Source organism: Trachemys scripta, chromosome 3 (genome assembly GCF_013100865.1).
Source record: "Trachemys scripta elegans isolate TJP31775 chromosome 3, CAS_Tse_1.0, whole genome shotgun sequence".
Taxonomy (NCBI): Eukaryota; Metazoa; Chordata; order Testudines; family Emydidae; genus Trachemys; species Trachemys scripta.
In genome coordinates, this window is record NC_048300.1 from 92,263,710 (window position 1) to 92,290,961 (window position 27,252).

General features: G+C 41.3%; 1 protein-coding gene across 2 annotated transcripts in view; it reads left to right on the top strand.

Annotated features, from left to right (window-relative positions):
- SYNE1 (spectrin repeat containing nuclear envelope protein 1) overlaps positions 1–27,252 on the top strand; it is a 475,430-nt gene that overhangs the window by 86,484 nt on the left and 361,694 nt on the right. For both annotated transcript variants that reach the window (XM_034765383.1, XM_034765382.1), the window contains exons 4-8: positions 7,936–8,031; positions 11,523–11,606; positions 15,952–15,972; positions 16,400–16,492; positions 24,956–25,134. In XM_034765383.1, the coding sequence (XP_034621274.1) occupies positions 7,936–8,031; positions 11,523–11,606; positions 15,952–15,972; positions 16,400–16,492; positions 24,956–25,134 (473 nt within the window). The remainder of the gene's footprint in view (positions 1–7,935; positions 8,032–11,522; positions 11,607–15,951; positions 15,973–16,399; positions 16,493–24,955; positions 25,135–27,252) is intronic.

Here is a 27,252-nt window from a genome sequence, read left to right on the forward strand (position 1 = left end):
CTTCCTGATAACTAAATTTATGAGACCCACTTCCAACTTGGGCTTGCTAGATGACACCCCTTCCCCCGCCCCCAGTTCAGGGACCTTCAGAGCCCAAAAGCGAAAGTGCCAGGCTTTTTGCTGTTGAGAGCCTCGACTAGAACCATGGCCATGATAACAGAGTCGTCCTCTGACAAGCTGCAGGGAGCCAGAAGCTCCAGAGGTAGATTGCTGAACAAGGCTTCCTCTGAGAAGAAAACCTCCCTTGGTGCTGAACATCATCTGGGACTTTGCAGCTTAGAATGGTTCCTGCTGAAACTCAGTCTTGTGCTGGTTCCCCGCCACACATGGTGTTCCACTCAGTGTCCATGAGAATGCATCCTAAATTTCTCACAGAAGCAGTGACAGTATTCCATTTGAATCAACAAATACATCTACCAATATTCATCCCGAAACACCATGCAGCCAGATCTGAGGCAATGTTGCATACATTAAGAGAGTCTTGGCTTGCTGCTTAAACAGAACAAAACCCTTTAGAACATCAGCAGGACTGTTTTGTCTCTATTGCAGACAGGACAAAAGGTTCTGCAGTTTATCCCAGAGACTATTGAACAGGATTTCCAATTGCAATAGAACCTTCTACAAGGTGACCAAGGTAGATCCACAGTCCACAATCAGAGGTCACTCCGCTAGAGCACAAGCTGCATCAGCAGCATCACTGCAAAACTTAACAGTTTTACATTTTACATTTGTAAAGCAATGACTTAGGCTTCAATCCACATGTTCACATGACACTATGCTCCGACTGAAGCCTCCAGGTCCAGTGCTGCATTTGATAAAACCCTTCTTCAGTCGTTGTTTACCTAACTACTCCAAGATCCCATCTCCTTAACAAAATTTCTGCTTGGGAGTCACCATCAGTTGAATGTGCATAGGGACAAGCACTTGAAGGAGAGCAAAAAGTTACTTACTGTGTACAGTAACTGGAGTACCTCAAGCTATATTGTCCATATGCAGATTCCACAACCTGCCCTTCCATCCCCTCTAACTCAAAATCCTTACCTCCAGGGATTCTACAGTGAGAAGGAGCCAAATGATGATTGGTGGGCCTCATCCCATTTGCTCTCACTTCAAAGCACGAGGTCTGAAAGAGCACATGGGTATTGCTGGCCAAAAACCCTCTCATCTCTGGCTCATGAGGTGCATATGGACAACACATCTCAAACAACCCTAGTTACTCTACACAGTAAGTAACTTCTCATTCCCCCAACTTTGGGAATACCTACAGTATTTATCTAACTTCTGCTACCAAGTGTCAGGCAGAACAGGCTACTTTCTGAAACAGACACCCACAGAAATGAACTAATATGGTTCACTTAATTATATAAAAAGGAGAATGGAGAGTATCAGAAAACAAAAGCAGATGAGGGATAATAAACCAAAATAAAGCTAAGATTGAAAGGTTTTTAGGATATATTTATGAAACACTACTCTTCATTGTCATGTTGTACTATAGATGTATCTCTATATTCAGGATTGTAAATTGTAAAAAAAAAAAAACCTCTATAGGTTTAGAAAAGAAAAGGAAATAGAAATATAACCAAGAATAAATATTGTCATCTATAATAATAGTTACTGAATTTTTGAGACCATAACAAGGTCTTATCTAGTCAACTGTGAGCTTAATTGTAATAATACTTTGCACTTAGAATATGTAGTGGCTTCATACAAGGAGCTGAATAGTTTACATCTATTAGATAAGTAACCATCAGAATTGGGTACTATTATATTTATTTTTAAAATGGGGAAACTGAAGCATGGATAAACTAAGTGACTTGCATGGAGTCACGCAATAAGCCAAAAAACAAGCAATCTAATGTTGAGAAGAAAACCCAGGAGGTTTGACTCCCAGTCTCCTGCTTCAGTAATTATGGTATGTTTTCTTTAATAATTAAACATTGGTTAAAGATATCCTTGGAAAAAAAACTGCCACATTAAGTCTAGGGCTTAATCCTGCAGCCCTTACTCACATGGATGGCACCCAAAGCTATGAGCATGCCTGTAGAGAGGGGGCATGTGACCTAGAGGCTTCAGGATAAATCCTTTAAATTGGCATTGAGGAGTAAAGGTCAGATATTCAAAACTGCCTTTGAAATTACGCACATCAGCTTGTTCAGACAAATCAGTGCAAACAAATCAGGTAATTGCACACACAGATATCAATTTGTGCGAATGAGTGCATGTGCCAGATTTGCTCATACAGTTTTGAAGCTATTTGAAAATTCAGCTACCACTTATTTTAGTAACAGAAGTCTCACAACATTCTAGAGATCATTTTACAGAGGATCTGCAGAACACTATTGTTTTCATTTGTACAGCACCAACAGTGATTTTTAGGCAGTGTACTCAGGTGTGAAGAAAGATTCAAAGCAGTTACCGTTTAGAGAGACAACAGAAAAATACAGAAAAGGAAATGCAATGCAACCAAAAACAGTAGGCCAGAACAGAGAAGTTTAGCAAATGTCTTGTTTGTTCCATGATTTTTGTCTGGGTTTTTCAAAAAGTTTTCTGTTACTTAGTTTAATACTTCTGAGAGAGGAGAGACTACAGTTTGTAGGCTGTTTAAAAATCTGCTTTTCTGATTTTAATAATTACATACTAAGTATACTCTAAATTGTAGTGCTTTCAATGTTCAAAGACATTTTCTGAATACTAGCACAACAAGAGGTCAGTTTCAAAGAGCAACAGGATTATCCAAAAAATTCCCACATTAAGTTACATTTGTGATCAGTTCTAATCTATATTTAAATAAAATACTTAGTATGGGAAAATATCAGTTTGCTAACCTTTAAAAAGCTTCCCAGTTAATTCATATGCCTCCCACAGCACTCATGAATTTACTTGTGGTGAGTGTGCCTCACCACTCATGTCTTGCCTCCTCACAGCCACTCTTAAATATCATTATTACCACAAATGTAACCATCATGCAGTATGTGCTGGAGTTATGGAAAAGTTAGTGTTGATATAATATGTGTGCTTTGCTATTGCTTTGATATTTTGGAGGAAGTAAGCAGACACCTAAGGCCTTGTCTTCCTTAGGCAAAGAGGGTGTTAACACATCAGCTAACAAACTAAGATGTATTAAAATCCTAGTATAGACAAGGCAAGTTGTAGTTTACATACATGTTAGGTGATTGAGGAAAATTTGTTTACAACTTGACTTGGCTACACTAGGATTTTAATGTATGTTAGTTAATATATGTTAAAAATACACCCCTTTTCCTAATGAAGACAAGGCCTTTGTTGTCTGCTTACTGCTTCCAGTATAACAAAGTATCAAAGCAATAGTAAAGCATATATATTATATCAACACTAACTTTTCTATAATTGCAGCACATATGGCATGTTAAGATCAATGTTATTGATTCAGTCACTATAGCAGTAGACCAATCACAAAGCCAGTGTCTGGATATAGATCTAATATTTTCTAAAGTTCAGGTATGTTTGTACCACGAGTTTCTACAGATTTCATGTTAACATTTTGACAGTAAAAAGCAACAGAGGGTCCTGTGGCACCTTTAAAACTAACAGAAGTATTGGGAGCATAAGCTTTCGTGGGTAAGAACCTCACTTCTGATGCAAGTCTGAATTTTGACAGTACACACTGGTAGTTGGATGGAATGCTTGTTAAGTTCTGGTCCATCTCTAGTATAAATAGTATTCAGTAGATTTTAACTTTATTCACATTTTTAACAAAAGGTAATGACTTGGAGACTACCAAGGAAAAAGTACATGTTAGCTGACTCACATTATTCAAGTTGACATTACATATGCAGCCAAGGGACATGTGCTTATCTATTCTAGCAAAAGGATCACTCTGTGTTAGTGTGAATGGAAAGTTTTTCCATGAAAAACAGGAATTTTATTAAAGCTATCATATTTAGTGGTGCATATACAATAATATATAAATAAATATCTAAAAACTTTTAAGTGTCAAGAAGTTTGTGCATACTACTTGGGATATACTGATTTTCATAGGTACACGGAACTGAACTACAATAAGGCTGATGTCCACAGCAACCTTAAAAAGAAGAGTTAGTGATTGCCATTAAAAAGTCAACATTTGCTAACCATTCTCACACTGGCATGAAATACTCCAGGAGATAATTGTGGTATCACAGGCATAACAGTGGGGGAAATGTTGAGTTTGTGACCACTGTATATTGATAATAAATACATTGGAGATGGATCGATGTGCGTGTTGGATTTTTTTGAAGTTAAATATCGCAGACTATATACGTGCTTCACATATAGGTGCTTCTAAATGCAATGTGCCAAATCATGCAGTTCTGACTTAGATCTTACTCAGGCAAAATCCCAATTCACTTCACCACACTCTGCCCCAATATAACCAGAATACAGACGGAAGTCAGTGAGAACTCTGAGTAAGAGCTGCCAAAGCATTTGGCTTTATATTTTTAAGTTTGTTTCTGCTAAATCAGTAATGTTTTAACTAATGCAGCGTGTCCACGGCAGCATACAAAAAAACAGAACAAAAAAAGTTGTTATGTCCTTTACTTATCGTTCGTAAGAAAGAGTCTTGAGTTATTAGCTATGCATACACGTTATTTTTAAACGGGTCCTTAGATGCTTTTCTCTTTTGAAACAGATGTCAACATTTTAATGGCAGTAGAAGACTTTACATTATGATGTATATTGCATCAAGCATTTTGGGTTAGGAAGCAAGCTACCTATCTAATTTCCAGTTTATAAGGGAATGGTACCAATCTAGTAATTGTGTATTGCACAAAAGTTAGTTCTTAAGTGTTCATATGTCACTTATCTGTGTTTTCTACTTCCCTTTTATCCCTTTTGTACTGGTTTTATTTATAGCTCCATGCACGTGTTCTCTTCTGCTATGCACTGTTAGTGATTGTAAAGAGAAAAAAATAAGACAACTTCAGTCAATAGAATACGCTGAGGTTTATTTTTACCAGCTAGCACCAGCAAGAAATGAATTGCAGTCTCTTAATTTAAGAGGAACTGTTGTGGTTTCCTTACTTCTCAGCATTTGGTCTCAAAATCTTTGCTGTCAATAATTTGGTTGTTTCTTTGCCACTTCTCATCTTTTCCAGCACTCTTTATATTTTGTCTCCTTTTCCAAGTTCTATGAAATCTGTCTTCAGAGATTTAGTTTGCATGGAAAGCACAGCATTTTAGAAGTTAAATTTTCTGGGAGAAATCCTGGTTTCATTGAAGGCAATGGCAAAATGACATGATTTCACTCACTGTTATTGATGTGATGACCGCCCTTATGGATCATTATCTTCACTGCTAAATCCAAATACTTGAAAGAAGTACAATGTTGCTTCAAAATTTACATGGGAAAAAACATCACAGAAGGAAATGAATTGTATCTCTACAGTATCTGTAGCATGTAATGCAAGATTGCCTGGGACAAATCCATTCTTAGTGAATTTGTTACTCCATTGATTTCACTGGAGTCACAGTGAGGAAGAGTTTGGTCTAGCATCGGGGTATTAGTAGAAATGTAAGTGTGGTAAGCAGAGGGTTTTTCTTTAAACAAAATTATTCATTAATCTGATACTGTTCAATTTACCTGCCGGTGTTTGGTGACACTGGCATATCAGAATGAAAAGAAGTGTACATGTTATTCTGATCATCTTTTTTAAAATTGTACAACACAGGTGTACAGTAATCTAAAGGAAACCTGAAGTTCTCTTACTGTAGCTGTCAGAGCATAACCACATAAGAAATCTTAAATGTACAGACTCATTTCAACAAAAGAATGATCTTTTCACCTAATGCTAAAAGTATTTTTTCATAGAAGAAATATATAATCTAGATTAAACAACAAAGGGAGAGTATTTTCAGTGTTGGAGGCTACAAACCTGGGGATGCTTTGCATTTTCCTGCCTTGTTATATCATCACTGCTCCTGAAAGGAAATGCTTCTTTTTTTATCTCCAGCTTTTCAGTTACTTTCTGTATTAACTGTACAAGAGCAGTACATCAAGTTAGTTGTGCAAGCATGATTTTTCAGATGTACATCTGATATAACCATAAAACAAAATAGGCACTTCTTTTGCAGTTTAGTGTATATTAGTCCCTGATGCTCATAGGTTATGTTCTCACTTATTTATCTGTTTAGTCACTGTAACAATTATTGCCCTGCATGACTTCTGTGAGCTCAGGGTTTTTTGTTTGTTTCTTTTTTTCTAGGTTTTACAAACAATGAAGACTGAATTTTGTTATTGTTTCATTATGTTTATATTTTATATAAAGAAATAAAGTTTAGAAAAAAAAAGTATGCACCTGAAAAATCGATGTTATTGTTGCCCTATTAGACAATTATCAGCAACAAAACATGTGGATGCTTATAAACTTGAGGTGAAATCCTGGCTTCAGTATAGTCAGTGTGAATTTTTCCAGTGACTTCAATGGGTCCAGGATTTCACTATATTTTTTGATCTGCTAGGTTAGGGGAAATGCATGAAATTGTTATTGTACTATCCAATTGATAGAGTTACATAAAATGGCATAAGAAGTGTCAAAGCAGTTGAGAAAGTAGAGTTTAATGATGACATCTTGTTCAGAATATCTGGAAACAAAATCTGTTTAAGTATATTTTCAATATTATCATGTTGTCTCTGAAAATTTAATAGCATGTGTTACAGTAATTTGTCATGAGCGGGAACTGATATTCTGAGTAACTTAGTGTTGGAGAACTGCAATGCCTCAAGGAGAAAGAGGGGGGGAAATATGGCAACCTTCTGAAACAATTGTCAGCAATGTAAAAGTAGTACTGTCACTCCAATAGCCCCAACACACTAAACACTTCTTGCCACACCTTGTCTTCCCTTCATACTACTCACCCAGTTGTATGTTTCAGGTTTAGAGACAGTTGAAATTCCTATACCGTATTGAATACTAGGTGGATTATGAGATAAATCAAAATATGGCTGTAATTTTGTATTCAGGAACTGTGTGTTTGACCTTACTTAGTAGTTTCTTAATGTGCATGTCAACATTGTAAATTCCTCCCAAGTTTACAGTTTTTAATAAGAATGATAGATTTTTGAGTTTCTACAGCAAAAATGATGGTGAATCTAAATGTAGATGAAATATGCTTTTAGGTTTGGAAATCAGTAGTGATTATTGAAATTGTAAACATTCACTCAAAGCTGGGACTTAAGGTAAAGGGTTCAGTGATGTGGGCTTAAAGTTTAAGAATATTTAAGGTGCCACCGTATTATTTTTTACATTGCACATCTGTATAATAACTTTGTATCCTGCAAGTCTATGTGTTCATTGCAAGTGGATGTGGAAGCTATGCATGGGCATTATTAATAAGATTAAAAAATAGGCATAGTCCTTCATATGGAGAATCTAAGCCTATTGTTTGCATGTTCCCTTCCTCTCAAGAACACAGAATCAAAAACAGGACTAATTGTGGGAGGGCAAATTAGTGTGCATGAACAGACTTAAGCTGAAGTGGGATCCTGAGCATGAAAATTGAACATGTAACTATACACTCCTCTCTTTGACCTTAATGCTGCTAGTAGGTGGGAATAACTTGGCAGCTGCATATTTCACTAATGCAGAATATAGCTCCCTTTCATTCTCCGTCCCTCTTGTCATTTTTACCTGGATCTTACGGCTAGTCAATGGAGCTATGCTGATTTATATCAGCTGGGGTCTGGCCCTATATGTTCAACATTCCATGCCTTCCCTGTGCGGGGCAGTAGATTTATTTCAGGTCCTTCCATTATGATATTAATGCATCTTGTATTACATTCCAGAGCCAGCATTGCCAAATGATAACTGGCCCATTAAACCATTGCTGACAAAGACCAGATTAATTTTCTGTCCCTTTCTATTTTAACAAAGTAGTAGTGTTGGTAGTTATGATATCTGATTTCTTTTCACCTTTCAGCGCAATCCCCCCTTGGTGGTCAATGATCTGTTTGAAGATATCAAAGATGGGGTTATGCTACTTGCTCTTTTGGAGGTTCTTTCTGGTCAGAAACTGGTAAGGATTTGTTTCCATTTGAATTGAGATAAGATGGCTCTCTGAACTTCTAAGTTGATTATTATAATTAAACAGTTTTCTGGGTTTTTTGTTTTACATTGTAATACATGAAAGACAACAGGTGCTTGTGTGTTACAGCATAAAACAAGCTTATTAGCTGTGTGGTCTGCCGGGTTAAGGTATTGGGAATACTTTATTATAGACTGACATTTTTTGTTTTACTCCCTGTTTGTGATATGCTGAAAATATGCACACAGTGTCTGTTGCTTTTTGTTTTGTCTTTTTCCAATCAGCAAATGTTGATTATTTATATGCATCTTAGCTATCAGTGGGTACGTGTTTCACTGGAGCTTAACATTAAAATGACACTTTTGTTTTGTTTGTGTACCAGCATCATCAGAATCTGAAGTTGACAACAATCACAAATCATTAGAGCCAGTAGAGGGAAAATAAGAACACACAGCATTTTCTGTACATTTCACAGAAATAGTGGCTATCTTACTTGTTTAGTTTATTCATTTCTTTATGAGAGTGGTGAATAGTTAATATTATCTAGAGCAGCGTTTCTCAATTGTGGCCACCGGCCACCCGAGGTTGGGCAGTGATTGGAAGGGGACGGGACGGGCAAAGCAGTAGCTCCTCCTCTGGGGCCACCAGCAGCGGTTGGGCCCTTCTCCCCTGTAGAGCCAGAAACACCAGAGGAGCAGGCAGCTAGTGTGAATTCTCCTCTTTCCTGGTGGCAGTAGGACTTGGGCTTCTGGCTTCAGCACTGGGTCGGTGGGCTCCATTCCCCCAGCTGCGGGTCGGTGGGCTCTAGGCACCTGGCAGTGGACTCTAGCTTCAGGTGCCGGCCCCACGCACATTGTCCCTGGCCCCCACTATCTCCCTAGCCTGCCATCCAGCCCCCTCATTGCCCCTAGCCTCTGCTGCCTTCCTACCCACCTCCTCATCCAGGGCTTAATTTGTCTCCTGGCTTGCTGGGGCTGAGTAAGTCTGCTGTGAAAAGTGATATTGGTATGTTTGTTAATATCACTTTTGAGGGCCTCCCAGTTAGCTAGCAGACTTACTAGCTAGCAAGTCTTTTTTTTTTTAAAAAAAGGGCAACCAAAAAAGCAAAAGAAACAACAACAATAAAAAACAAGAACATGCAAAGTACCTTATTTGTGTTTCTATTCTGTTTAGGTCCAGTAAAGTACAGAGACAACTGTACATTATTTTTATTGCTGAGTCCGCAAACAAAACCCTACATATAAAAATTACAATGATTTGGACATGTATATAGACACACTTATTTGTTTTTCCTAAAGTTAATTAAGTATTTTAGGAAAAATTGTCAGAGCAGCCACCAGCAAGACCCACCAAAAAAAATTGTGAGAACCACTGATCTAGGGTCCGATTCTCATTTACACTAAGGCCCCTTTGTCCTGCTCTTCTAGCGAAAAGGGCCCCCATTTACACCATTTGAAGGCCCCTCTGCACTTCTAGAGTTGAGTGAAGAGGCTTTGGGGTAACTGAGAATCAGTCTTTAATTCTGGGGCCAACTTGGCCCTATGCGGGTCCGCAGAGGTGAGTAGGGTTATCCCTTAGGAGTGCCAGCCCCTTCCCAACCAGCCCAGGGATCAGATTGCAAGCTCCTAAAGGGTAGAGATAGAATCCTTCCCTGAACTCACTCTAGGGCTCAGGCATTTCACTCTGCCCCCTACTCAAGTCAGTATCTAAATGCCACACTTCAGCCGTTTTTCTTTAGTCGTATCTAGCTATCATCTGCTTCCATAAAATATAGGGAGGCATTTTGATTCCAGATGGCAACCTACACTAGATTATAACAGCTTTAAAGTCATTCTGATTGTGGGTCTAAACTACTTGCCAGTCTGACAGTAAGCATGCTTAAGGATACTTCGCTTGAATGTGGATTGCTTAATTTGAGTTATATGTTCTGAAGGGTTACTAGGATTTCTGCTGTGTTGAACTGCACTAGTTTTTTTACTCTGGTCTATGCTTTTCCGAGAAGGGAAGTCTCCCCCTTGTGGTAAAATGTTATTCATGATCCAAGAAAGGAACTTTACCTTAGTCAGTAGTGACATTGAAATTCATTATATCAAAGCCAACATAAATATACTATTGAAAGAAAAGAGGCAACGTAGACCCAGAAAAATGACTAGACTTTTAAAAAGCCACTGTATCAGGTTTACTGAAAGGATAGGCAAAAGAATAATAGATAATTTATGGGTTGAAAAGGACTTTTCATCCAGTATGATCCCAGAGTGTTTTATAATGTATATATAAGTATTAGTTAGGATTACCATCTATGGAAATACAGACACTCCTGGGGTGGAACATAGTTGGTGTTTTACAGTGCACAGCAACAGTACTCTACAGTTTAAGACAAGAAGTGAAGATTATTAGAACCCACTGAAATTGCAGGGGGAATTTCAGGATCCATAGCAGACCTTCGTTAAAGTTGTTTATGATTTTCTGAATAGGAATGAAAATGGAAATAGTTAATGATCTAGTGATACCAAAATGTGGATTGCCTATTAGGTGCATTCTGTAGAATGAGTTGTTCAAGATGGGGAAACCTATGGGTCTGGGTCTCAGAGATCCATTTTTCAGATATGAAATTTACATGATCATAAAACTTGTCTAGACTACACTTTGATTTTAAAATTTACTGAAGAGATTTCTTGAGAATGATACAACCATTCTCTATCTTTCTTGATGGAATAATGTATCACAGGATGATTAGATGTAAATTTTAATGTTCACTTTCAAATTTTAAAAGTTTGTGTCTTGATAACATTCAAAGACTTGTATGTCTCCCCGTTGGAGAAAATCCCGTGTTCAGAAAGGACTCATGATAATTTGCTGGCCTCAGAAAGGCTGCAAACCGTATTTGATAGAATTCCCCTGGAAAAAGTGAAAACATCTACTTCAAATTGAATTTTTGAAGTAATAACCAATATTATCATTCCCTTTGTAAACAATACTTTGGAGATGGCATGTTCACTTCCCTTACTTATGTGTCCAAAGAACAAAACCTGCTTAAATACATAAGCGTTATTGGGAAGAAAAATAGTTATTAGTATTATAGGAATTGTGATTTGTCATTTAATCTTCAGTGAATCTTCTGCATTTATATGTTCAGAAAAAAATGTAGTAAAGAATAGAGAAATTAGTGAATATTGTTTTTGACTAGCTTGTGTTGTGAGGTTGTTAACTAAATAGAACTTGATTATACTCTTGGATTGCAATACATAGATTTAAAATTTAAGCAAAGCTGTAAAATTCGCCTTCAATATTTGTATCTATTATTATATTTGCTGTATATCTATTTGCATATACAAAAATCCTAATTTGAGTGCATTCAATAATATTTTCACATATCAATCAGGTCACTGCACATGTACATGTGCTTTTATAGTGACATGGCCAACACTTTGTAAGAACGTTGGTATAAATCTGATTGTAATTTGCACTATTCTTTCTTTAAGCCCTGCGAGCAGGGACGTCATCTGAAGAGAATCCATTGGGTGGCTAATATTGGCTCTGCCCTTAAGTTTCTAGAAGGAAGGCGGGTAAGTTTAATTAACATTCTGTCAGCACCATTTTGTTTCCCCCTGTTGTTCTTTCCTGAAGTCCATATTCTATCTTCACCTAATTGCTGTAATCTTGAAGAGTCTGGGCTACACAGAATCCTAAGTATCTATGTGCTGTACATAGGTATGCTATAAAGGTATGCCACAATGAAATCCCAATATCAACTTCCAAGGTATGATATTTATAGTGCAACTTTTCTTTTTTGGACATTGAGCAACTATTAATGGACTCCTCAATTATTATGTGTTCTTCAGTTAATTTTCTTAGATCCCGTTATGAATACAGATAAAAAGCTGCCCTACCTGTTGATACATTTGGGGTAAGCAGCTCATCTGCAATTAGAACACATCCCCAAACTTAATTAAATGATATTTGCAAAAATAAATTCCCCAAAAGAATAGATGTGAGAACTTGAAAACATTCTGGTCATTATTTCCCTTACTGGCATTCAGGCCAAGATCCTGCCTGATTCTGGAGAAACCGAACTGTTGCCGTTTTAATACCAGAAATGAAACAAAACACACTAAATAAAATTCAGAATGTTCTTAGTATGAATGCCAAATAAAGTAATCCTACTTCTGCATGTATTCCTGGGTCTCCTCCTCCTGCTAGCTTTACTCTATTGACTGACGTTTATCTTTTTTATTAGCTTAGATGTCTTTAGTTCCTTTTTACATTTGGCTTTTTTTAAAATTTCTGCAACACCAGATTGCATTTGATAGCATAGTGATAAGAGAGATTAAACCTATGAACCAGCCGCCCTCAGTTGCCATCAGTGATTTTTGGCACATTTTGCTTCCATCTCACACTATGATATCTCTGACCTAATTACTTTTCTGCCACACAAGAGACAGTCATAGCAGCTCCCTGTAGAAATAAATCCAGCTCAGGTTGTTGGGTTTTTTTGGCTCAGTCGTGAGTGGGAAAGGTAGATTTCAAGAAAAGACAAAAATATTCCCAAAACAAAATTTTGCTTCAGCTGACCTAGTGAAGTTTGTTAATACAAACTGAGCTATAGCAGGCGTTCACCCTGAGAACTTTGTGCTCAAATGCAGTGAGGGCTGCCTTGCCTACTCAGACTGGTGCCACCAAAAAAATGACTAGGACCAGGGAAAGAGAGAACCCGGGGTGCAAAAAGAAAGACATACCTATTTTCCTTCTCTCAGAAAGGCCTGCGTAATCTTTAGTAGAGGACACATTATATAACCTAAAGCAATCTCATGTGATTTCCACTATTTCATCAAAAAACGCTCCTTCTGTACAGAAGGAAAGCTGGACCATCTATTGAAGGAGCCCTGGGATCCATCTTATGCTCTGTTGTTGAATGTTGTCTTTGGTCTCGGTTGGGGTAGCGAAGCTTTTGTCAGATAAGTTTTATGAATTTATCCAGTGATTCTACAAATACTACAGGGACATCTTTAAAAATGCAGCTAATATACTATATTTCTGTGGTAAGGCTGGGACTAGGGATTCACCCAAAGTTCCCTTTGAGCTACAGCATTGCTTGCCATTTTCATATATTTGGAGGTAGAATTGAGTGAGTCATGTACTGCATTGTGCAAAAATCTGAAAACTAATTGGCACTAACCTAATATCTTTCTGGACAAAACTGGGTTTTGCCCTGGACCTGGAAGATTTCCTTTCTAATTCCTCGATCAACTTTAATAGGGTACAAGCCAAAGAAAATACAGAACTTGAAAGGATATGTTCATATGAGCAGTTGCCTAATCAAAAGCTTTTTTGAGAGCCCTGTCAATCTTTTTATCTGTGGGATCTGTTAGGGAAGCTTCGCTCTCTAGAGGAAATGAAGATTTATTGGGGCTTGAGGCAGTTTTGTGGGATGAGCCCCCAAATATATATTTTTTGAGCGAGGCTATATACAGTAACTTTTCCTTGTTAACCAGTAGAAGAAATACAGAATCCTAGTTTCCCCAGGAGACTTATACCAGTTTTTTGTGGAGTGGATTGTCAAAATATCCTGTGGGGAATTCTCCTCTAGGGCTCTTTCTAGGGTTTCTGTGGGATTTTAAGAGGGGAGGGAGTTAGCTGTACAACCCTACATGAAAGTTTTGCCAAACAAACTGTGATCCTTTGCTTTAAATGTTATAGCACAAGGGTGGACAAACTTTTTGGCCCGAGGGCCACATCTAGGAATAGAAATTGTATGGCAGGCCATGAATGCTAACAAAATTGGGGTTGGGGTGCGGGAAGCGGTGCAGGCTCCAGTTGGGGTGTGGGCTCTGGGATGGGGTTGGGGATGAGGGGTTTGGCATGCAGGAGGGTGCTCTATGCTGGGATCGAGAGGTTTGGAGGGGGAGAGGGGGATCAGGGCTGGGCAGCGGGATGTGGGCGGGGGAGAGAGGCTCAGGGGTGCAGGCTCCAGGCAGTGCTTACCTCAAGCGGCACCCAGAAGCAGCGGCATGTCCCTTTTCTGGCTCCTACACAGAGGCGTGGCCAGGCAGCTCTGCATGCTGCCACGTCCGCTGGCACTGCCCCTGCAGCTCACATTGGAGCACCGGCGGGGGCCATTGGAGCATGTATGAGCCAGAGGGGGGCCATGTCACAGCTTCTAGGAGCCGCATGGAGCGGCCCCCGACCCTGCTCCCTGACTGGAGTGCCAGAGCGGGGCCATGTGGCTGCTAACTGGGAGCCACGTGGAGTGGCCCCCGACCCTGCTCCCTGGCTGCAGCGCCAGAGCAGGGTCGTGTGGCTGCTACTGGGAGCCACGTGGAGCGGTCCCCGACCCTACTTCCTGGTTGGAGCACTGGAGCGGGGCAAGCCCCAGACTCTACTCTCCAACGGGAGCTAGAGGGCCAGCTTAAAATGGCTGGTGGGCCGTATTTGGCCCGTGGGCCGTAGTTTGCCCACCCCTGTTATTGAAGCTTCTGTGGCGCCTCTGTTGCTGGATCAAAGGACATTTCCTTTCTCCATATGGTTAAAGGTCACATGAAATTAGTTTCCTATCCTATTAGTGCCAACCAACATTTGAAGGTTCTTCCACCGACCCCCACCATCATCCCCATCTTCCTCTCACAAACATACCTGCTTAACATGAACACCTTGGGAGTCCATGGTCAGAGATAACACAGTGACTGGAAACACCCAAGGAGTGTTTTAAAAATTATTGGTGGTTACTGGCAGTACTAATGCTTTTTACAGAAAAAAGGAGGAGCTGTCTGCCCGAGGATACAGAACATTGACATAAAATTAATTAATTAATTAATTCATATATTTTGGGAGTGCATGGCAGGGCTGAAATTCAGAAAAGTTATTCATGATTTACATCACCATAACTGACAGAAGAATCAGACCCACTATGTATTTATCTTTGCTTTTAAATGCTAATTCTGTGGATATTCTCTCTTATTCTGTTTCATGGATTTCTGTTTTGCTGTTACATTTTCTTTGATTCTACAGTCTATTGTATATTCAGCCTCTTCTTTACTGAGTTTTGTCTTTTGGTGTTATTTTGGTGAGCATATGTCTACTGGTTAGTGTAGGATCCTGAGGCCATGTCTACACTTACCGGTAGATCAGCACTGCTGCAATCGATGCAACGGATGTCAATTTAGCAGGTCTGATGAAGACCTGTTAAGTCTATGGGAGAACTCTCTCCCATCGATTTGTGTACTGCACCTCCCTGAGAAGAGTAAGGGAAGTCGATGGGAGAGCATCACCCATCGATGTAGACACTGTGGTATATCGACTTAAGCTACGTCGACTTCAGTTATGTTATTCGCATAACTGAAGTAGCATAACTTGGGTCAATTTACCATGGTAGTGTAGACCAGCCCTGAATCGGATTCTGATCCTGGATTCTGTTCTTGTCTTTGTGATTAATTTACTGCATGACTTTGGAAAGTCATTCATTCTTCTCTGTGCATCTATTTACTTATGTTTAAAAGATACATAATAATGCCGACTTCACTAGGGATGTAGTTAATCTTAATGTTGTTAAAGTCCTTTACAATGCTTGGATGAAAGGATCTCTACTAGACACGTATCTCATCTTTTCTTTTCAACGTCTGTTTATTCTTTTCTTGCTCCCCATTTATTTCCTGTTCCCTTCTTCTCTCTTTCCCTGATCATCTTCATACAAAATATGGCAAGAACAGCTTGTTCATAGCTAAATGAGTAATTTGAGCTAACAGCAAGTGAGTACAAGAATGGAATACTGTGGATTCTATGCATTGCATTGCTGATTAGACTTGTTACAGCAGTGCTTTCTTTACAATCCAGAATTTAATTACCAGTAAAATGAATTAATTTATCACATTAAGCTGATTTTATATATCACTGTTTCCTCTTTGCTTTTCATGCTAGTCCATGTACAGAGGATCACCGGTTGGTACAAAGATTTTCTGGAATTTTTAACTCTATAACAAACTTGCATAAGTACAAAAAGTATAAATTAAGTGGTATATTTTTTTCCATTTGAAGTTGAATATATTAATGGAACAATCCTGTATTGGCCAAGGTAGTAGTTTAGATTAGTTTTTACATGTAATGTCTATGATTTTATGATAAATCATGTTTAATCACAAACTGAAAAATATATTAATTTTGTTATACTTCCGTTTGTTATCTTGCTTCATTTTAAATCATTACTGTAGTTGTGCAATATATTAACTGAAGTTCTGGTCACTGCACTGAATTTTTGAATAAAAAAACTAACTATTTTTGCATAAATTTGTTACACACCATTCAGAATCCATGTAATAACTGTCACTCTCTCCTGTATATGATAATGTGTATTTTCTTTTCTAAACAGATTAAGCTAGTCAACATCAATTCAACTGATATTGCTGATGGTAGGCCTTCTATTGTACTTGGCTTGATGTGGACCATAATTTTATATTTCCAGGTATTGTATTTTCTACATTTGACTATTATTTTTTGAAGTAATGGGCCAGATCCTCACCTGACATAAGTTGGTGTAGCTCCAGTGACTTCAATAAAGTTATTCCAGTTTACACCACCTGAGGATCTGGCCCAATGTATGTATGAGGATGGGACTGTTCATTATGTATAAAGTTAAATGTGTGTGTAAGTTTTTACAGGATTGAGGCTCAGGAATGTACCTTTAAAATGATGTCAAGTTATTATTGGCATACACTCTCACTTCTTTTCCTGAAGAAAGCAAACTATATATATATATATAAAAAAACAAGTAAAGAAAAAAGGACTAGTTGTAAACAAGCACCATCAATCACTGTAAGCCTTATTTATACTAACAGAGAGCCTGCTAGCGAATGTACCAAGTTTTCAAGTCCAGCACATTTAAGATGTAAACATAGTTTACTATTTAATGGCTGAAGCCTGGCCTCACATATACATGTGTGGCACCTACTTATTTCATTGGGAGCTGCAGATACTTTCAAGGACAAAATTTGATCCTGTGTGTAATGAGACACTCACCTTCTGAGCACTTTCATGTAGCTGGGTGTGGTACTGCATGCCTTTTCCTGCTCCTGCCACCCCCTATAGGTTGCTGGCTGACTTTTTGGGATCTTCTGTGGCTTGGCCCTTTGACTGAGTCACAAAGTCCAAATGAATCCCTACCACAATAGTAAAGAGCTACTAAATGAACAGTTTCATTTAAGTCCCTGGCTCTGGTCTCTTTAAATCCAGCCCTTTGTTCAGGCTCTCAAATAAGTCCTGCCCCCTTCTTGTGGTTGATGCTACTGTGGCCAGTGGGGGAGCCTGGGCCCACCCACTACTCTGAGTTACAATCCCGTAATCCTGTATACAGCAGCCACGTACGGCTTGATTTCAGTTCATTGCTGCTTCTTCCTTGGCCCTCTCCCTACCTGGTCCATGTTAGCTTATCTCAGGGTAAGGTTCTTAGACCCTTCCTCTCCCTGCAAACCCAAATAAAGCAAATGCAGCCAGAAACAAACTTTGGTTCTTTTTCAAGGAGTGTCCCTGTGGGTGCTCCACTTTAGGTGTCATGGTGCCCTGCACTTGCAATCGGAGATTTGTAGTAGCAGTGCCCCGGTTGTCCGAGCGGCCACTTAGTGTGCGCAGCCAACCATTCCTCAGTTCCTTTTCTATTGCTTTTGGCTTGAGTTGGACCGCCAGCAGCGCCTCTCTCAAATCGTAAATAGCTACCCTTTCCTTTCATTTTCTTTATAGTTTCTTTTTTTCACTCACCCTGCCTCCAGCAGGCCCCACTTTGAATAACAACAGCTAAGTGCGGGACTCATCTCCTTCCCTCAGGCATGCCTGGCTCTCCTGGTTTCAAACGCTGCTCAATGTGTCCGCTGCTTCGGAGAGACTCATATTGCCCAGCAGTGTCCGCATTGTAAAAAATCAACTGCTAGGACACGAAAGGTGAGGGATCTCCAATTTAAACTGTTAAGGATGGAAAAATCCCTCAGACCAGCCTCCGACACTGAGACCAGAATGCCTCCGGGCCAACGATCACCATCGGCAGCCTCTGACAGGGGTTCTACCTCTAAGCCTGTTACCAAGGAGCCTGCTTCCAAAAGGATGCAAAAAAGCGGACCCATACATCCCCACAGAGAGATTCGCCCAAAAGAAAGTGATTTCTGGGTGGAAAATCTGCCCCAGTATCTACAGCACCGAAACCGTTGGACCGCGAGGCACCGGGAATGTTCGGTAGGGAGACATCCCGCGGCGCTAAAGACCCAGCACAGGTAAGCTCTCTCTCAGGTATGTGCCATAAGAATAAAACATCTACCTTGGCACCAGCAGAGCCAAGGAAATCCTCGGCACCAAGTACTGCAATGAGGTCACCCTCGGTACCCACGCAGCATAGCAAGTCTGCGGTACTGACAGTTCTGACATCAACAGCAAGTTAGAGTGTACTCCCATCCCCGGCACTGAGCTTCCCGGTACCGTGCCAATTCAGCAGGCACACGGATCTCCTAGTCACCTCCATGCTGGGGACTCCCTTGTTCAGCACTGATGGTACCCCAGTCAGACCAGCACTGAGCCGAATAAGCACTCCTAGTGGATTTGTACCTCCACTATCTAGTGATGAGGATGAAGAGGAGGAATCAGGTCTTTATACCCCCTTGTCATTCCTCCCCGAAACCGGACAACCACCTATGCAAGGGCAAAGCTAGCAGGCACAACCACGGATGCCACTGCCTGTTGTTATGCCACCCAATTGGCCATACTGGGACTCATAGGCAATCTACAGAGCCCAGAATCTTAAACCCCCCAACCTACCAGCATCAAGGGCACCTGGTTCCCTTCACCCACGAACCCACTACCATCAGAGGCCCAGGAGGAAGAGGGAGCCGGAAGAGGCTCCTGAAGGCGGCACACTGCCACCCACCCATTTTTCATCCTTGTCTCCAGATGAAACAATTATGCCACCGCCTCCCACCACAGGAGATGACTTCAAGTCCCTCCAGGACTTATTCAAAAGAGTTGCAGAATCCCTGGACATCTCTCTAGCAGAGCTGCCAGAGACCCAGCACAAACTTACTGACATCCTGCAGGCATCCCCATCAGCAAAGATAGCTCTGCCCATCAATGCTGTTATAATGGATCCTACAAAGATAATATGGCAGACACCTGCCACTGTCCCACCCTCCTGTAAATGCTCGGACAGAAAATATTATGTACCAGCGAAAGGGGCTGAGTTCTTATTTACTCACCCGGCTCCAAATTCACTGGTCGTAGAGGCAGTAAACCAATGGGAAAACAGCACTAGCCAAAAACTACCCCGTATGACAAAGACTGGAAAAAGCTTGACCTCTCTAGACACAAAGCCTATTCCTCGGCCTCACTGCAATTTCGCATAGCAAACTACCCTGCTCTGTTGGTGAAATACACTTACAACTTGTTTAATAAAATTACATCTTTTATGAACAAATGTCGGAGGAATAAAAAAAAAACAATACAAAGCTAACATTGTGGAGGGCTCCTTAATTGCCAAAACAGCCCTACAGGCCTCCCTTGATTCCGCTGACATGGCAGTTTGTTATATCGCCACGTCTGCGGTCATGCGGTGAGCATCAAGGCTCCACTTCTCTGGATTCCTTAGGGAAGTACAAGCCACAGTTGAGGACCTGCCCTTTGAGGGACAAAAACTATTTGTGGAAATCACTGATGCATCTCTACATACCTTAAAGGACTTGAAAACCACCTTGAAGACCTTAGGTATTTACATCCCCCCAAACAAGAAGAAACAGGGCAGATTCTACACTCAAAGATTCTGCCCTGCTCTGTACACCCAACCCCAGAGATATTACGATCAATACCGCAAACAAAAATAATTGAGGTGCAGGCAGAACCAAGATCAACCCGCCATGTCTCAAGCTTCAGCATCACATCAATCGTTTCGAAATATCGGTCGAGGGCTCGAGACTTCTATGTTCTCCCATCCCGGAATATCAGATGACCTCCAGTCCATTTGGAGATCGTGTGCTACCACACTACCTAGTCGGGAACAACATCACTACAGACAAATGGGTTCTGGAAATTATCCAGAAGGGTTACTTTATCCCATTTACTTCTACTCCCCCTACCCACCCACCTTCCCCATCCCTCTTCAGGGACCCTCTCACACGCCCCAGTTACAGCAGGAAATAAACCACCTCCTGTAACTGGGAGCCGTGGAACGAGTACCACCTCAACACAGGGGAAGAGGGTTTTATTCCCATTATTTTCTCACTCAGAAAAAGAACGGTGGATGGAGACCCATTCTGGACTTACACAAACTCAAAAAGTTTGTGAGGATTCAGCATTTCAGAATGGTAACCCTGGCAACCATAATTGCGGCATTAGAGAAAAGAGATTGGCTCTTGTCCCTCGACCTACAAGACGCCTACTTTCACGTCACCATTCATCCAGCGCACAGAAGATTCCTGCGCTTCACACTAGGACATCAACATTACCAATATAAAGTGCTACCCTTTGGATTATCGACAGCCCCCAGGGTATTCTCCAAAGTCTTAGCCATTGCTGCAGCTCACCTCCGCAAGTAAGGGGTAATGATCTTCCCATACTTGGACGACTGCCTCATAAGAGTATCAACACAACAGGCAGCAGTCCAAGCTACACAAACCACAATAACCCTCTTCTCCAACCTAGGGTTTCAAATAAACGTCCAAAAGTCCACCTTGGTCCCTGTCCAACAACTAGAGTTTATAGGGGCCTACCTCGACTGCCTCCCAGCAGCGATTCCTCAACCTAGCCACGCTGATAACTACGGTTACAGATAGTCCTCAAACGTCCGCCAGGACCTGCCTACAACTCTTGGGACATATGGCTGCTACGACTTATGTAGTCAAACATGCCAGACTACATATGGGATGCCTACAGGCCTGGCTTTGCACTTGTTATATACCACACAGGCATTCCTTCCACAAAAGACTCACAATGCCCCGCAAGGTGAAGGATTCCCTCCAGTGGTGGTTGCAACTGCAAAACGTCTGCTCGGAGATCCCATTTCAATGAAAAGCTCCCACCATAACCATCACCACGGATGCCTCCCACATGGGATGGGGAGCTCATCTGGACAACAACACTATCTAGGGATGCTGGTCCCGTGGAAGCCAACTTACATATAAACATTCTAGAGCTCAGAGCAATCAGTAAAGCATGCGAGCACTTCCTTCCACTCATCCACAACAATACCATCAAAGTCCTCACGGACAACACAGCCTGCATGTTTTATATAAACCGACATGGGGGAGCTCGATTATATCCGCTGTGCATCAAGGCACTACACCTATGGCAGTAGTGCATCTCCAGCAATGTAGACATTTCCACATCTTACCTGCCAGGGCTTCAGAACACCACGACAGACCAACTGAGCAGCCATTTCTCACAAACTCACGAGTGGGAGATGGACTACCCAACTCTCCTGATCATATTCCACTGGTGGGGGTTCCCTATTATAGACTTATTCGCAATGGCTCACAATACAAAATGCCCTCAGTATTGCTCCCAAGTGGGGCTCGGTCAGCACCCCCTGGGCGATGCCCTTCTTACAAAATGGGAGGCGTCACTAATATACGCCTTCCTCCTGATTCCTCTTTTGAACTGGGTGCTACACAAAATCAGACAGGATAAGGCCAGGGTCATACTTATTGCACCCACATGGCCCAGGCAAACATGGTTCCCATGCCCGAGGCAGATGGTGGTGAAACCACCTCTAACTCTTCCACTACTTCCTCACCTCTTGACACAGGATGACAGCTGAGTCAGTCACCCCAACGTAGCGGTTCTTCACCTCAAGGCCTGGTTACTCCATGGCTAATGGGGCTGGACAATGACTACTACAATGAAGTTAAAGACATTCTCTTGAATAGCCGCAGGCCGAGCACATGGAAAACATACACTCGGAAGTGGATACGATTCTGCACCTGATGTGAGGCTAACCACATGTCTCCTCATTTCGTTCCACAAAGGTGCACCTAGCTGCAATCACCTCACTACCTGATAAGGTAGACGGAACCACCGTCTTTGTTCACCCAACAACTAAGTGTTTCTTAAAGGGCATGACTAACATCTACCCATCTCTGAAAGACCCTACTCCTATGTGGGACTTTAACCTCATGCTACACACCCTCATGGGCAAACCATTCAACCCCCTTGCGACTTGCTGATTGCTACATCTATCGATGAAGGTCTCCTTCCTTATCACGATCACTTCAGCAAGAAGAGTAGGAAAACTAGGGGCCCTAATGGCACACCCGCTATATACCACATTCCATAAAGACAAATTGATCCTAAAAGCCCACCCCAAATTTATACCTAAGGTAGCCTCCTCATTTCATTTAAACCAACCCATTTACTTACCTGTGTTTTTTCCAAAACCCCATGCCAACACTAGGGAGGCATCCTTTCACACTTGCGACATCCATAGAGCTCTGGCCTTCTACCTAGAACAAAGACATTTAGAAAATTGTCACGTCTCTTTCTATCAGTCACAGAGCGATGGAAGGGTGAGGCCATCTCTAAACAAAAACTAGCTAAGTGGATTTCTGGCTGTATCCACCTGTGATAGCATCAGAGCAACACCCCGGCTCCAGCTGGGGTTCATATGCACTCCACCAGAGTGCTATCCATGTCAGTAGCGTTTCTCAATAATGTACCCATTGTAAACATTTGCTGGGCAGCTACCTGGGCCTCGGCCCACACGTTTACCAAACACTATGCCCTGGAATAACATTCCTCTGCCAACACTCAGTTTGGACTCTCGGTGCTATCCACCATCGACAAAGATACTCCAAAGCCCCTCCTTCCATCAAGGGGTACTGTTCCATAGTCACCTAAAGTGGAGCATCCACAGGGACACTCTTTGAAGAAGAAGAGACTGTTACTCGCCTTGTACAGTAACTGTGGTTCTTCGAGATGGTTGTCCCTGGGGGTGCTCCATTACCCTCTCTTCTCCCCTCTACTTCGTAGTTTCATGCTGAGAAGGATGGTTGGCTGCGCACGCTAAGTGGCCATTCGGAGCGGCGCAAGACAGCTGCTGTGCGTGCGTGGCCAACCGGGGCACTGCTACTACAAATCTCTGATTACAAGCGCAGGGTGCCAAGACACCTAAAGTGGAACCTCAGTTACTGCATGAGGTGAGTAACCTTCTCTTATCCCTCAAGTTTCTGTGGCCAGAGAGAAGCCCCCTTCCTCGCACCTCTGGTCCCAGGGGCAGCTCCTTTTGTCTAGGCCAGCAGGGCCCTGATTGGTTGTGATAGCCCCTCTGTCCCTTGGAGAGCCACATCTCTCTAGCTTTCAAAATGACTACTCCAGAGAGTCCTCTCTAGGCAAGCTTGAAGGACCCACATTAGCTGCTCTTTTCCTTTCAGCTCACTGATTCTTGGGGCAGGGTATGATAGGACCATGGGGCCTCCAGTCGGGAACCGTAAAGGCCGAATGCACCCTGCAACACTGTGGGTGGTAGAGTGGAAATCATTTATGCTCTCCAGGGGTCAAAATGGGGAAAAAGATGGTGTTACTCTTCAGACTCTGCCCCTCTGAGCTGACAAAATGAGACACTGCTCACAAAGGGATGATTGTGTGTCCTTTTTGGCTCCACAGGGCTCCTTGAGTTTGGCTTCCCCTTGGCATGGCCCGTGGGCTTTGCTAGGCTTCTTGGGCTTGGCTCCTTCTTGACCAGGGGAAAAAATAAAGTGGTGGTATCTCCCAAATGCAAAGCATATGTGGCACCAACATTACAACAGTAAATTGTGCAGATCTGAGATTCTCCCTCTCGTTTCTTACATGAGGAATGCAATAATTAACCATGTTGACATTTAAATGATCATCACTGGGCAACTGAGTTAATGTCTCACTGAGATGAGTGGGGCACTTCTCACCTGGCAGAGCTGTTATTCCAAGCTGTCTCTAAACTAACCTTTGCACCAGAGAAGTGCTGGTACAGTGTATGGGCATGTAGCAGCTGTTGCCAATCCCTGATACTCTCTAGGAGAGTCTGATTCTTTAAGGTACTGAGCTGTTCTGTGATGTTCTCTGAGCAGTCTAAACTCTCTGAATCTTTGTTTCTTCAAGTAGGCAAATATGTGCCAACCATATATATATCCATTTCCTATTAAAACCAAGTTGTGAATGTAATGCTCTTAAAAGTGCGGAACTAATGGTTTTCATTTGAGCCAGGCATGGGGCATATAAGTGCTCTGCGAATTGCCTCACCGGTATTTGCTAATGTACATCCCTGTATTATTCCATTGCAAGACTTCTCCTAACTAGAGACATCCAGTCATTCAGATTCCAGCCATAACAATGGACTAGTTTGGGGATGAAAATGAAACTACTACAATGAGGTCATCAGAGTCACTTTAACTATTTTGAGGAGGTCATGGGAAGAGGACCAAGGCCTTGTTAACTTCCCCAGCTGCCACCAAATGCCCTCTTTTTGGCAATTGTTGGTTAAACATAGCATATTTGGAAAGGTCACTTTCAAGTGTTCACTTCGATTCAAATTCACCAATGGCATCTGGAGATGCAGCTGTATTTAAGTTGATGGAATTGTATTTTTTTTGTGCTAGTGGTGAATTTGGGCCAGTACCTCAGTACAATGAACTAGTAATTTGCATAAGAATGTGTAATGCTATGTAAAGTGATACATTTACACATTGTTCAAGCAATAGGACATCAGTAAGAGTCAACAGTTGCTGGATGCTCAGCAAGTCTGAATAGAAGGCCATTTATTTAGGCACTTAAATAAGGATTTATGAAGTGACTTTTAGGATTTTTTTTTAAATCTTGCTCATTATTTTTATGTTTTTTAATCTTAGCCCATGTCCAATCCTGTTAATGTCCTGTTCATTATGATTAAAATAAATATCAGTATTACAATAAACTGATGTCATTCTAAACACAGATTGAAGAGCTGACAAGCAACCTTCCACAGCTGCAGTCATTGTCTAGCAGTACATCTTCTGTGGACAGTGTCGTCAGCTCTGAGGCTGCAAGTCCACCAACAAAACGGAAGGTAGTAACCAAAGTTCAAGGAAACGCTAAGAAGGCTTTGTTAAAGTGGGTGCAGTACACAGCAGCAAAGTAAGTTAAACTCACAAATTAATTTAGATTGTAAGCTTTTTACTTAGGACTGGAGTTCTTTTTCTGTGTTTTTACAATGCTTAGCACAGTGTGTTCCTGGCTCATGACTGGGGCTCCTAGGTGTTACTATAATACAAATAATAATAATGAATAATAATTTAGATTACGTTTGCAAAGCAATCCCATTTCATGGTATATGAAGCAGAATTATCCCTGAGACAGTGAAAAACCGGAAGGGGAGTTGGATGTTGTCAAAATGGCACAGCGTTGGCTCTTGTTGCCAAAACCTTTCATACAACGTTTGTCCCATATTGAAAGGGCACTCTTTACCCACTGTGCTTTTCTGTCATTTCTGTCTCAGTGAGTGAGTACAATTGTACTTGTGTGCGAGTTGTTGAAAATCGTGACTATCATGCTTTAAGCATTGGTACTCACAGTTACATATTATTATATAAATTGCATTAATTTTCATTTCCTATTAAACTAAATTGGCTCAGAGGTTTAACAGGGCACCCTCTTGTTAGCTTCAAAACATTTATCTTCATTTGGTACAATTCTCCTGTTTGCCAATTCCAAAGAGGGCATAAAAAAAAAGGAAATTAGATCAAAGAGACAATAGTGATCTGATTGCTTCCACAATAATAAAAATAAAAAGACAGATCCTTCCCCCCAAAGCCATAAAAGAATAAACTGTATTTAATTGTTCAAATAAAGTAAATAATTATCTGAACATACAGACATCCACAAAAATATCCAGGGAGAACAATCAGCACAGAGAAATAGAATGGAGCCCCAGAGAGAGTAAATCTGATCATAATGTCATAGAACTCTATGCCCGGGTCTCTATAACACCAGTGCAGTCAGTATAAGGCAATTTACAGTTCAATGCAATCTACTTTGGCATAGTATTCTTCCTACACAATTGTTTGCAGTGAGAGACAGACTACTGCAAGCCGATAGCAGCACCATCTAGACAGGTGGCAAGTGAAAAATTCTAGTGATGGGTGAATTCAGCAACCAAATTGACCCAAACATGGAGAGAGGAAGGAGCATCATGGTCCCCATCCCTCTATACAAACTCACAGAGTAGAATGGCTGCACTGCAGGAGCAGGCTGTGCCATCTGAAAGCATGGGGTACCTTGAACAGCCCTCAGGAACTGATCCAAAGCCCACTGAAGGGATTGGAAGTCTTTCCAAGGATTTCAGTGGGCTTTGGATCAGGCCTTCAGAGAAAGACACTGCCTCCATGAAAAACAAACCTCTCTAAGCTACCCCTGCGACTCCACACTACCCAAAGAGAGGGCAAGCACCTGAAGGCCACAAGATGGCCTCACTGGAAGTTTGCCTGGATAAGGACTGAATAAAAAGCAGGCTAAGGACCTCAGTATCTGGACATGAACATAGTTTTCAGAATTACTTTGAAAAATTTAAGTATTACCCATTGCTGATTATTTTCTCTTTAGGATAGTGCTAATCACTTAGGCCTGGTCTACTCTGGGGAGGGGATTGATCTAAGTTATGCAACTTCAGCTACGCGAATAACGTAGCTGAAGTCGATGTACTTAGATCTACTTACCGTAGTGTCTTCACTGTGGTAAGTCGACGACTGACGCTCTCCCTTTGACACCGCCTACCCTTCTTGCCCTGATCGAGTACTGGAGTTGACAGAATAGCGCTCAGCGGTTGATTTATCGCATCTAGACTAGACGCAATAAATCGACCTCTACTGGATCAATCACTGCCCGTCAATCCAGCGTGTAATGTAGACATGCCCTTGGGTTCCCTCTTTCACAGTGGCAGTGTAGGCAGATTGGATACCGTGAGAGGACATTATCGCGCCTGCACTGAACAAGAACTGTAAGAAAGTACTCCACATTACCTTTTTGGACTGAACCACAATGACATTACTTCCTAGGATGTTATTTTAAAAGAGAAGAATATTATTGTAATCATTTACTTTAAAAATCCAGATGCAGATAATGAGGTAAGTATACTTATAGTGAAGGAAGACTGGAAGGATTCAGTAAGGGGGGAGGGAATAGTGAGTAGTATTTTATATAGCAACATACTTTGTAGTGTCTCACATACAAAAACCAGAGTTGTAGTTCATTTGCTCA